The sequence below is a fragment of the Coenobita brevimanus genome, chromosome 60 (assembly GCF_032717465.1).
Source record: "Coenobita brevimanus isolate Jiangsu-jjx chromosome 60, ASM3271746v2, whole genome shotgun sequence".
In the NCBI taxonomy this organism is placed as follows: Eukaryota; Metazoa; Arthropoda; class Malacostraca; order Decapoda; family Coenobitidae; genus Coenobita; species Coenobita brevimanus.
Window position 1 is genome coordinate 37,812,500 of NC_137013.1, and position 11,768 is coordinate 37,824,267.

The window sequence follows — 11,768 nt, forward strand, 5'->3', positions numbered from 1 at the left end:
ATTTAGAGCCGTGCTTTGTATCAGGCAAAGTAATGATATATTGCAGATGCATTGCAGTGTGCTGGTAATGGCTTTGGTGATAGGTTGCAGATGTGTATTTGAGTTTGCACTCTGCTTACAATACTCCAAGTTTATATTTAGAACAGTGTAAGGGTACAAATCAAAGAGTGCTGTGTTGCAGATCCATTGCAGTGTATTGCAGATGTGTATATTATTTAGAGAAGTGTCTGTATCATGCATTGTGTTGGCTTATTGCAAGCGTGCTGCAGTGTGTTGCAGATGGATATAGTATTTCCAGCAGTGTAAGTATATAATGGAAAGCGTCGTGCTGCTGATGGGTTATTTTTGCATTGGTGTTGGCGGCGGTGGTGTGTTGCAGATGCGTTGCAGTGTGTTGAAGGTCTGTTAATAATACTGCAAGTGTATATTAAAACAACGTACGTGTATAATGAGAAGGACTGTCATGTTGCAGATGCGTTGCAGTGTGCTGGTATTGGCTGTGGTGGCTGCATGCTGGGCGGTGGTTGAGGCCACCCCCATCACCCTGGCCGTCACCCCTGCCATAGTAGCCTTGGGGATCATTGGACTTAAGGTAGTATGCACTCCCACAGGCACAGCATCTCGGGATAGGGGGGACCAACTATGACAGGCTTATTATTATTACTATTATTATTTGTTAACTTTGAACGAAAATGTTATATCGACACTGATCTACTTTGCACCTGTTACAGAACTACAATTACTGAACCCTTTATAGGCGGTAATGGTCCCCCTCCTGATTCACCATCAGGCCATCAGTAATTATTGTTTCTTACTTCCTGGGACACCCTGTACAAGGTATATGCTTTTGAATTATTCTTGTAGTGACAGACCTCATTTCCTTGTCCGAGATGGTAATTCAAAGACAGACTTACAGCACTACTAATTCTTGTCCTACCTGACTCCATTTGATGTACAGTGAATCACAAACTTACTTTTTTTTTCGTATTTTCCTTCCATATATATATATATATATATATATATATATATATATATATATATGACCGGTTGACTTTACTGCCTAGTCATACAAACGTCCTTCATTTCTCTCCCTACCCCCAAAGAGGAGGATGGTGGATTGCAGGACAAGGGTAACTTCAGCCTGCAGTCCACTGGATTCACATTCAGATGAACCTGGGGTTGCAACAGCTACTACAGCTTGATAATATACTATTTCGGATCATGATATTGGTCTCTGAATAATACATTGTCGGCTTTTGAAAGTATTTGCTCAAGATTTCGTATTTATTGCAAAAACGGCGTATCTTAAGTTTACATCGCTTTTTTCAGGCTACCGACAGATAATTATAGTCTGTAGAGGCCAGTCTCTGGTAGGTAAAAGATTTAAACTCTGTCAGTTCTTTCACTACTTGGAGTTTGCTTTGTTAAATACAATGATTCGGTGTGAGCTTAATTAAAGTCAGTAAATGCGTCCACATGAAGGAAATGGTTAGCATCTGAATGATCAAAACTAAGTGCTTGAAGGTGGTGTAGGTCAGCTCCTAATTTAAGATGATCAAAATCAAAACACCTGAGTGGATAGGAAATGGTGAGACTGCATTCCACTTTACATAACGTGATCAGCGACAAAGGAGGAACGTCAGTCTTTTTCAAAATTCCCTTCATGTTTGTTAATATATCTCACCCTATCCTTGGGTGAAATAAAGAGGTCAGGATGGTGATACTTCAGTAATGGTGTAAAAAATCTGGGGTTTGCCTTTCTGCTTCACGTAGGCTACTTAGTTTTAATTGCAGGGTCATCAGTGTGTGTATGAGTAACCTGTGGGTTTTGCTGGGCCAGGCCGCTCTTTTCGCAGGTGTGGCCTCCAGACTTGGGAAGCGGTCACTGCCTCAAGGCGGTGATGTGAACGAGAACCTGTTGCTGACGACAGTAACGCAGCTGGACCCCGATGGCTGCATCCTGAAGCTTCTGTGTGGCCTGCAGGCCAAGGAAAAGCAGGCCCTCTCGCCGCAGGAGGCAATGTTAGCAAGCATGTTCTCCAACGACACAGAGTCGCTGACCTCCTACAACGCGGCCTTCGTGTACGCTGCAGGAGTGGGCCGCCAGACTCGAGACCCAGCGTCCTGTGACAAACTCTTCAGCAAGTGTCCTCTGGAGCAGGAGCAGCTGGGCAGTGTGCTGGAGCGGGCCTGGGGATGTGGCATGATGGACCTGTCATAGACTGCAGCTGACATGCCCCGACAGGAGAATGTGACGACGAGGCAGCCTGAACTCGCTCCTTATGCTCAACACAATACAATACAACACATTGCAACTACATACTCCTACGAAACGAAGACCCTATGGTAATGGAAACTACAGGGTCTTATATGCTATAAAGGAAACCAGAGCATCACGAATTGTTTCCTTTTAGAAATAAAGACATTTATAGAATTTCTGTCATCCCATTTACCTAATACTTATAATAAAAACTGTTTTATACCTGTCTGTAAAAAAAAAAAAAAATGAGATCGGTTGTCATGGAAATCATCGCTACCAGTAGCTAAGATTTCAACAGTAAATAGGCAACATCTGCCAGAGAACTCAGTTAACAAAAGTGCAGGTCTAAGTCTGCTGAATATCCCTCAGAATTTCTTTGATTTGTCTGATTTGACGGCAATTATGGATATACGTTTGTCTGTGATGTTACAGAAGTTTCTGCAAAACACGTGCCGCAGTTTAAATTATATAATGCACATCATCCAGCGACAAGCTTTCTTCTCATCCTTACTCACTGGCAGCAAAATATGTTATCAAGATATTATACGGCTTCTCTTTGGAACTCGCTTCCTCAGATTAGTTTCCCCAATACTTCGCCACAGCTGTTGAAGGCCATCTGTTAAATTTTTCTTTTTAAATGAATGGAGGGCAATTGTAGTTTGGAGTATGGATTCTTTAAATACATTTGATTTGGTTTTCCTTCCTGTGTTCATCTTCTGTCAATGAAGCCTTACTACCTATCTATCTGTCTGTCTTTATCTATACTGTGTGTCCATGTATCTGTCTATATATTTGTCTACATATCTACTACATCTGTCTATCAGCCTATCTGTTTGTCTGTCTGTCTATATATATATATATATATATATATATATATATATATATATATATATATATATATATATATATACATAGTATACTTTTTAACCTACCTGCATACCTGCAGTATATCATCCTATCTACCTACTTACCTATACCGTCCTACCTGCCTTTATATTTATCTACCTACATACCTATACCGTCCCACCTACCAATATACTTATACCTATCTACCTACTTACATACCTGTGCCTACATACCTACTCACATACCTGTGCTACATACCTACCTACCTACCTACCTTTCTGTGCCTGCTTGTGTACACCTACATGCCTATATCTACCTACCAGTTTACCTACACCTACATAACAGTGCGTGCTTACCCACTTACCTATCTACTTTGCAGCCTACCAACTTATATATCTACCTTGCAACCGTGTCATAGCTAAGATTTATTTTAGCAGTAACGACAAGGAAAGGAGAGTACAGTAATCATACCTTGTCTTGCCTTTCCTGCGAAAAACTGATTTACGATGAATTCACTGTCATAACTAAGATTTGTTTTGCAGAAGACAAAAGGTGCCGAATCAACAAATAAAATTGTAATAAATTGGGTACTGCAGCTATCTAATGAAGAAAAGAAGCATGGGAAACGTCTGTGCTCTCCTTTCCCTATCTCTCGTATGAAAACTAAAAGCAACAACAGTTTCAGCTTGGACCTAATATATTGTTTTAGTAGAAAAAAAAAAGGAAAAAATCTACAATTTCCTTGTTTGTTGTGAAAAAAGATGAAAAGAAAATCACAATTACCAGAAACATCTATTCGTAAGTTTGATTGTGAATCAAATGGGAAATGCAAAGTATTTTCATGTCTTTCCCTTCCGACAAAAAAAAGAAAAAAAAAGTACAGTAATTCTTTGTCGTCAAAAAGTAGTTAAAATGTTAACAATGGGGTATGTTGAAAATTCAAATTCTGCTGCATTTTTTCGATTATATGGCGATACATTACAGAGTATAAAATTTACAAAGCATCATGTGTTCCGGGCAGTGATTAATATAATCAACGTTCTTGGAAGCGTGGGCGACCATCTTCAGTCTTGTATAGGTGTTCGTGTGCAGAGGATTGAGCACTCCGAGAGCACCGTAATTTCTATTGATACTATTGAAGCCCAAGCTAGAGCCAAAAAACAAAGGAAAAAGGTAATTAAAAATGTCCTCTTCGATCTCATGACGTTTATTTATATAGTAGCAGGAATAGTTTTTGACTTTTATTTGCTTTTAACGGTTGTGTCACAGTTCCCAGAAAATGTTTGTGAGGCAGTAGCCTTTGTTGATAAAGGATGGCTAGAAAGCTTGTTACCCCGGGACATTAACGGTGAGGTTTTGTTCTCCGATGAACATGTTACGTTATGCCAAAAAACATTGCTGAGTATCACACCGCCAATGATCGTGGGCGAGTACGTAGCTCACAGAGATGTGGATAGCTTGAGACTGACAATTGCCAAGAAAACGGGGATGGTTGATTTTCCAAGGCTGGAGAGCCGTATCTTTGATGAAGCTTTAGCGCAGTCAGTGGTAGATCTGATTTATCTTGTTGTGTGGTTTATGCTGTATGCGATTAGAAATGAATGGTTTATTTTGAGTGTAATGTTGATTAGATTGTTAATAGGGCTAGGGTAGTTTGCGTGTCACTGGCTGATGGCGCTATTGTTTTATTTTGAAGTGTTGCGGCTGGTGCAACTCTTCCGGCCAGGGCTGTCTTGGCCCCTGTGGGTAGGTATGGAAGGGGCATGGCCACTAGCAGTCACCTGGCACACAGTCAAGCATTTCATGTTTGTCGTATTTGTGTTGGGATTCTACCGGCGTGAATGTAGCAGTGTAGCCAGTCAGGTGTGTAGGGGCTTTAGACACCTGTGTGGGCGGAGGGGAGGCCGACAAGACCAAGGAGTGTGAGGAGGACGGGGAGGTAGTGACGTGCACTGGAGTACGTGATTCAGAATTTGATTCCATTGCCTTATCTGAGAAAGATCATAAATACTTGGTCCTTATCACTGGTGTTTTCTACTGCAGGTGATTCGTTTAGTACTAGTAAGTAGGGAGGGTGAGTGAAATTTACTAAGTATAAAGCATTTACGATGGAGACGATCCCCTCCCCCACAGACACAATCCGGTGGGTGAAAAAAATATAAGATTTGCAGATGGTTATGGATTAAGGTTTCGCACATCCGTGCTGGTGGCGTAAAGAGCGCCGCCTTGATCACCTTATGGCCGGGTCTCCACTCGCTCAGTCTGGCAGTTACGCTGCTGAGGTCACTCTCTTTGATCTTGTCCAGGATCTTTTTCGGCCTGCCTCTTGCAGCCCTGCCCCCGACAGTCAAATTCTCACCTGCACCCAATTGCCATCCTTATCCTCTCAGTATGCCCAAACCATCTCAATCTATTCCTTCTTATCACAACACCAATACACTCTCAGTCCCATCCATCATCTCAACGTTTCAGTAGTAATTCTAGCCCACCCAGGCCTCGCATCCAGAGACGCACTACACATCCATCTAATCATCGCCATTTCTGTACGTTTGAGCCTACGAATATCCCCAGCCTTTATTGTCCAGGTCTCACTACCGTACAGCATTACACTCCTAACACATGCTGCATGTAAAGATACCTTACTACGGAGGGAGAGCCCTCTCAGTGTCAGGAGAGGCAGTATGTCCCTGAACTTCTTCCAACCTCTCCCTGCCCTAGCCACAGAGCTCTTCCACACATTCAAGAGACTCTCCAGCAAGAAAATCCTTTCACGCCTGACAGGCTCTCTATACTCTCCCCGACACAAACTATGCGTCACCCTTTTCTTGATTGCTCGTTTACACTCCAACACCGTTGCCCAGCTTTCCCCTTCCTTACTTCACTACGTCGGCCCAACAACCAGGGCCGGATTTACCAATAGGCCAAGTAGGCCATTGGCCTAGGGTCCACCGAATCTGGGGGCCCACTGAAACTAATTTGTCGCACAGTGTGCCAGCGTATAACCTTGTTTCAAGTGTACACCGAGTATTTCATTATATGATATATTCACAACCATAAGGGTCCCTGTGCAACAAGTATAGGGCCCGGAGTATGGGGTCCCTGTACAATAAGTATAGGGCCCGGAGTATGGGGCCCCTGTATAATAAGTACGGTATAGGGCCCGGAGTATGGGGCCCCTGTACAATAAGTATAGGCCCGCAGTGGTCATCAACCGGTATAAATAAACTATAATCTTTTCTATAAATTTGGGGGCTTACTGATGAGTTTGGCCTGGGGCACACAAGTAGGGGAATCCCGCCCTGCCCACAACTTGCGGATTTCCTAGGTGACTCCCACTGTTTCAATTAACATTATTATCACTTTTTTTTTTTTTACTGCACCTCACATCATACATTTAATATAATTATTTCTCCCGCTCCCCTCTGCCTTAGCGTCATATACGGCAGCCATATTATGGGATGGTGCTAGTTCATTATTCCTTCCTTTCTTCTCCCCGACACACCACACACAGAAAATCAGCATTGTTTTGCAGTCTACTTCTAACAGCTGTACATCTCTTGTACACCCACTTATCACAAACACTGCACAAGATGGAGTTTCTTCCCACACCCTTGTGGCAGACCGCGCTACGCCACACTCCCTCTGCTTTGATAGTACCGCCACCAGCCCTAGATATTCGTATTGTCACTTTTGTTTTATTCACATTTACTCTCAAACCTTTGTAATCCATTCCGTCTCTCCATTTCCTAAATCTTTCTCCACCTCCCGTTCATTCTGTGCAATCAACACCCAATCATACAACATCTCCCATTGAAATCCATTTCTGAAGTCACGTGAGAGAGCTTCAATCACCATGGCAAACAATAAGGGACATAAGACTGACTCCTGATTCACACCAATGTTCATGAAAAACTCATCACGCAAATTTCCATTCACTCTCCCCTGGATGCAGGTACCCACATACATAGCCATAACCACCCTAACCAGCCACTCCCCGGTCCCAATTTTTCTCATTGCTCACTTCACCACCTCCCTTGGGGCTCTGTCAAAGGCCTTCTCCAAATCAACAAAAACAAATAACAGTTCCCATTTCTTTCCTGTATATTTCTCCAGAAGCTGCTGGACAGTGAAAATGCCATCAGCGGTCCCTGCCTGGCATAAACCCAAACTGCATCTCCTCAGTATTCACTCTTACCCTAGTCATACCTTCTAGGACTCGCGATTCTTTATTATCTGGCCTAAAAGCTTTGTGCCTCTATATTTCCTTTTTCCAGGGCATCACCTTTCCCTATATACACATTTACTATCACACTAGTACTGTATCTCCTGAGGCCCTCAACAATTCAGCAGTCAACCCAGACACACCCGCCGCCTTCCCCAGCTGCATCCCGCCTATCGCCTATTGCCCTGCTTACAGTACCAGGATCAGTTAAAGGTCAGGGGTCAAACACTGGATCCGCGAACTCAAAGCTTCCCCTGTTCCAGTCAGACTCAAACTCCACATTTAGCAACTGGTTATAATGCTCTCTCCAGGCGTCTTTAATATCCTTATTGGTCCAAAAATAACTCACTAGTAGCGCTTGCGCTTCACGACCGTAGGGTCGGCAGTTCGATCCCGCATCAGAGTAGTATATTTCTGGTGAGAGATGTAGCGATCTCTATATGGTCCATTGGTCCTAGCTCGTGGAATTCATCCCTGACATTTTCCTCACTGTCCATCACTACCTTTTCTTCATTCTTCACACATTGCTGAGCTATAATATCCCTGTTTTTCCCTCTTCCTCTGATTTGCCACCTTAAATACCATATTCTTCCTTTCAGCGCCATTTAGGTTTTCCCGTAAAAGTCTCAGACTCAGATTTTGCCCTGTATATACACCTCCTTTCTAGCCTATTACCCACATAGTACCGTACGGTACGTCAGGGTCAACTCCAGTTTTATGGGCACGTGGCCCGTTTTTCTGAGGCTGACCCTGCCCACAAGGTGATTTCTGAGAGAGAACCCGGGGTGGAGGAGACCAAGGCGATGGCCATGGAGCTCATGGCTGGAGCCAGTTGATCATTCATGTAGAGAGATAAGAAAAGTGGAAAGAGTCGTTGCCTAGAGGGTTTCACGAAGGGACCCCTTGTGGGTGGAGTTGGCGGGCAAGTGAGGCTATGCTCCCCAGTGCGTTTGTTCCCCCCTCCCCCATGATGATGATACCTCTTTCTTTGTTATCACCTTGTACATCCCAGCGTTGGAGGTGTGATGTGTTGATGTGATTGTGCTCTCGCTCACTACCCCCTACGACCCCGGGATAAGTGCTGCGTTGCGATCTAGACTGTTTCAGTGCTACTTTACTGTAGGCCTTTATGTGATATGTCATACGGATTCCTTTACATTTGATATTCTATACAGTACCTAGTAAATGTATGTTGCTGCATCTCTGTTTGTTGAAGGGGTGTGACAAGACTCACCACCTCTTTTTGTTGTACACTATACGAGTACGCACAAATTTGTAACCATTAACTGTATACTTGGGGGAGATGTGTGGCAAGACCCCCCACTTCCTTTATGGCATAATTATGTACCCTGTATGTAGCTGTGTGGAACATAGTCGCTGTGGGCCGAACGGAGATTTGTGAAGTGGAACGATGTAGAACATAATGGAACATAGCGGAACTCAATGACATGCAGTAGAACATTGTAAAAATAGCAGAACATAGTCACTGGAGCTGAACAGAGATTTGTGAAGTGTAACCTACTGAACATACTGGAGCATAATGCATCATAACAGAACATGATGGAACCAAGCAGAACACAGTCACTGTGGACCAAAGAGAGAGAGAGAGAGATTTGCGAAGGAGTCAGTGGGCAGTGAAGGAGGTGATGTAAGGGGTGACTTACTGAAATGTCCTTTCGCGTTGGGATTCGAATCTGCGTCCCGTCTGAGCTGCACCACGATCTGCCACTTTCATCCCTTCAATTTGAGAATGTATTTAGCATCTTATACTTGCCATCTTCAGACGGCACTGTTTAACTTCAGAAGGTCGTGAAGGGGTTAATTAGGGCTATAGGTAACTTCTTTATTCGACGGGTAGCCCCCAGTTTGAATACAATCACCTCGACTCAACTAAAAAAAAGAAAGAAAAAAAAAAGTTTGAAGGATTTGATAAAGATAGTAAATTTCAGTGTGGCGTTGAGAGGGTATATTTTGACTAGCTAATAATAAATTCGTACGATATTACTCCTGTCAGACCACATACCACAGTCTGACGAACCTTTCCTGATGTCTGTATGAATTAGATGGTAACTGTAACAGAGGTACAAATTAGCCCTATGCCTGACTCTCACCTCGCCATATTCTGTGGTCGGGCAGTGATACGTATTCAGACAAATGTCCTTCATGCAACATCCTCTCAAATGTAAAAAAGAATAAACTGAAAAATCAAGACAACAGTTGGCAAGAATGATATGAAAAAATTATCCATACAACTCATTATAGGTGTATATTTCAGTACATTAATGGTGATAGGCAAGACGACCATGGAGGGGGCGGCGACTTTTTTTTTTTTTGGGGGGGGGAGGATCTTTTGGAAGGGTTTCTTTACCTCAAACTTCTCGCTGCTAGAAGTTTCGTAAAAGTCTGTGAGCATCGTACCTTGAGAGTGAGTGTGGATAAGAGTAAAGTGATGGTTGTTGAGAGAGAAGGCCCAGTGTGCTGTTATGGTGGACAAAGAGAGACTGGAATTGATGAGAGAGTTTAAGTACGTGGATGCATTGACAGAAGAGAGAGGTAGATGTGGATAAGAAGTGGAGAGTAGAGTAGCAAAGGAAGAAATGTTTGGCAAGTGTAAGGTACGCATAGGGTCTGGAGAGAGATGCCTTCAGGTGGTGGCACTTATGGAACTGAATGGCTCCACCGGCCAGTTATGCAAACATCCGTGGTCTCCCTGCCAAGCCCACGAAAGGAAGATAATGGACTGCAGGAAAAGGACAGCTTCTACTGCAGTCCACCGGGTTCACGATCAGATGAGTTGGGTGCAACCACTACTACTACTACTACTACTACAGCTGCTGCTGCAACTATTACTACACTGCTGCAACAACAACAACAACTACTACTACTACTACTACTGACCTATACTTCTACTACTACCGGTACTACTACTACTACTGCTGACCTGTACTTCTACTACTACTACAATTATTACTACTAATTCTTCTTCTTCTACTAATACCGGTACTACTACTACTACTACTGCTGCTGCTGCTGCTGCTGTTACTACTACTACTACTACTACTACTACTATTACGACGACGACGACTGCTACTACTACTACTGTGTTATGTATAGGGTAAAAAACTTCAGTAAACACAACCATGTTTATATTATCAAGAAACAATGAAACAAGTAACAAATACAGTAGGTCGTTGAGGGTCATATTCCAAGATTTCGTAACACCTCTTGCATAGTGATTTATTCTGCACCTTACACCCCGGTACGTTCGTTCGTATTAACGCAGATTTTGTGTCGATACTGAAACTGTATAAATAACATACGGTACAAGTTCATGTCAAGGTGTAAGGATACAAACTAAGTCGCTGATGAAGAGATGCTAAGATGTGATGACAAACTAAATCGCTGAGGGAGAGGTGTTATGAAATCTCGAAAGCCACCTGCAGCACAACCCAAAGTCAGGTGGATGGAAAACAACAAAGGCACTGAAGCTGGTCGACAGGTGGCTGGGCAACTGGCAGAACGCGAGATGGATGCCAGGCTGGGGCAGGGAACAGTGTGGGGATTGGAACTGCATTATTCCCATCAGCATGTGGACGTGTGTGTGTGTGTTTTTCTTAATCCTCGCTATATCCTGACGGTTTCATTTAGTGTTGGATAGATCTTTGGATTTGGTAAGGGTAGATACAGCCTTCATCAACGCTTTTAGCAACAAGGGCTCTCCTCTGCTGAAGAAATCGTCTGTGGTGACAGGAATAAACTACAAAAATATGTGATCTTCGACATGATCCACCAACGTGCCATAAAACCATCCCCGTCACCATCATCATGCCTGTCTTGAATTCAATATGGACGGTGGGAACAATGACAAGCTAAGGTGTGTGGAGCTGTGTATGGCGCGCGGTATAAGTGCCGGACTTTGGGAATCGACTGTGTGTAGTCTGTGCCCTGAGTCGGATACAGATATGTTGGGATAAAAGACCGAATTGTGCTAGTCCGCGTTGTGGACGTTATTTACAAACCAACCAGTGCTGGAGAAGAGCGCTTTTCTCCGGTGGTGCTGACACGGGTGGGCGGGTCTGCTACCTTGTTATGCAAATACCTCACAGTTCTCTCAGTGAAAATGTCCACAATGTGTTGTGACATATTTTGATGCTTGAGCCACACATATACATAAAAAGTCGGACAGAAATGTTAACAATTTTGTCAAAGGATTGCGGTATTCCCCTTTCTCTGTAATTTCGCTGCTGCGTGTGAAATATCACATGGAAAACAAAATAACTGCCTCCTGCGTAATGTTATCGCTCCAAACTAGCTTATAGACACTCAGACGACCTCAGCCTGAAAACGTCATTTTTAGTTTACTCTTGACATCAGATTATTTATGAAATTTGGGATAGTTCTCCGTGGACGGAGGAGTTAATTAAGGCTGTATCTAGCCCT

At 43.3% G+C, this 11,768-nt stretch overlaps 1 protein-coding gene across 1 annotated transcript; it reads left to right on the forward strand.

Annotated features, from left to right (window-relative positions):
• Positions 1 to 463: 463 nt before the first annotated feature.
• On the forward strand, positions 464 to 2,221 carry LOC145403382 (uncharacterized). Its single transcript, XM_080275166.1, has 2 exons — positions 464 to 592; positions 1,841 to 2,221. The coding sequence occupies exons 1-2, from the start codon at positions 464 to 466 to the stop codon at positions 2,219 to 2,221; spliced, it is 510 nt and encodes a 169-aa protein (XP_080131292.1).
• The last annotated feature ends 9,547 nt before the right edge of the window (positions 2,222 to 11,768 follow it).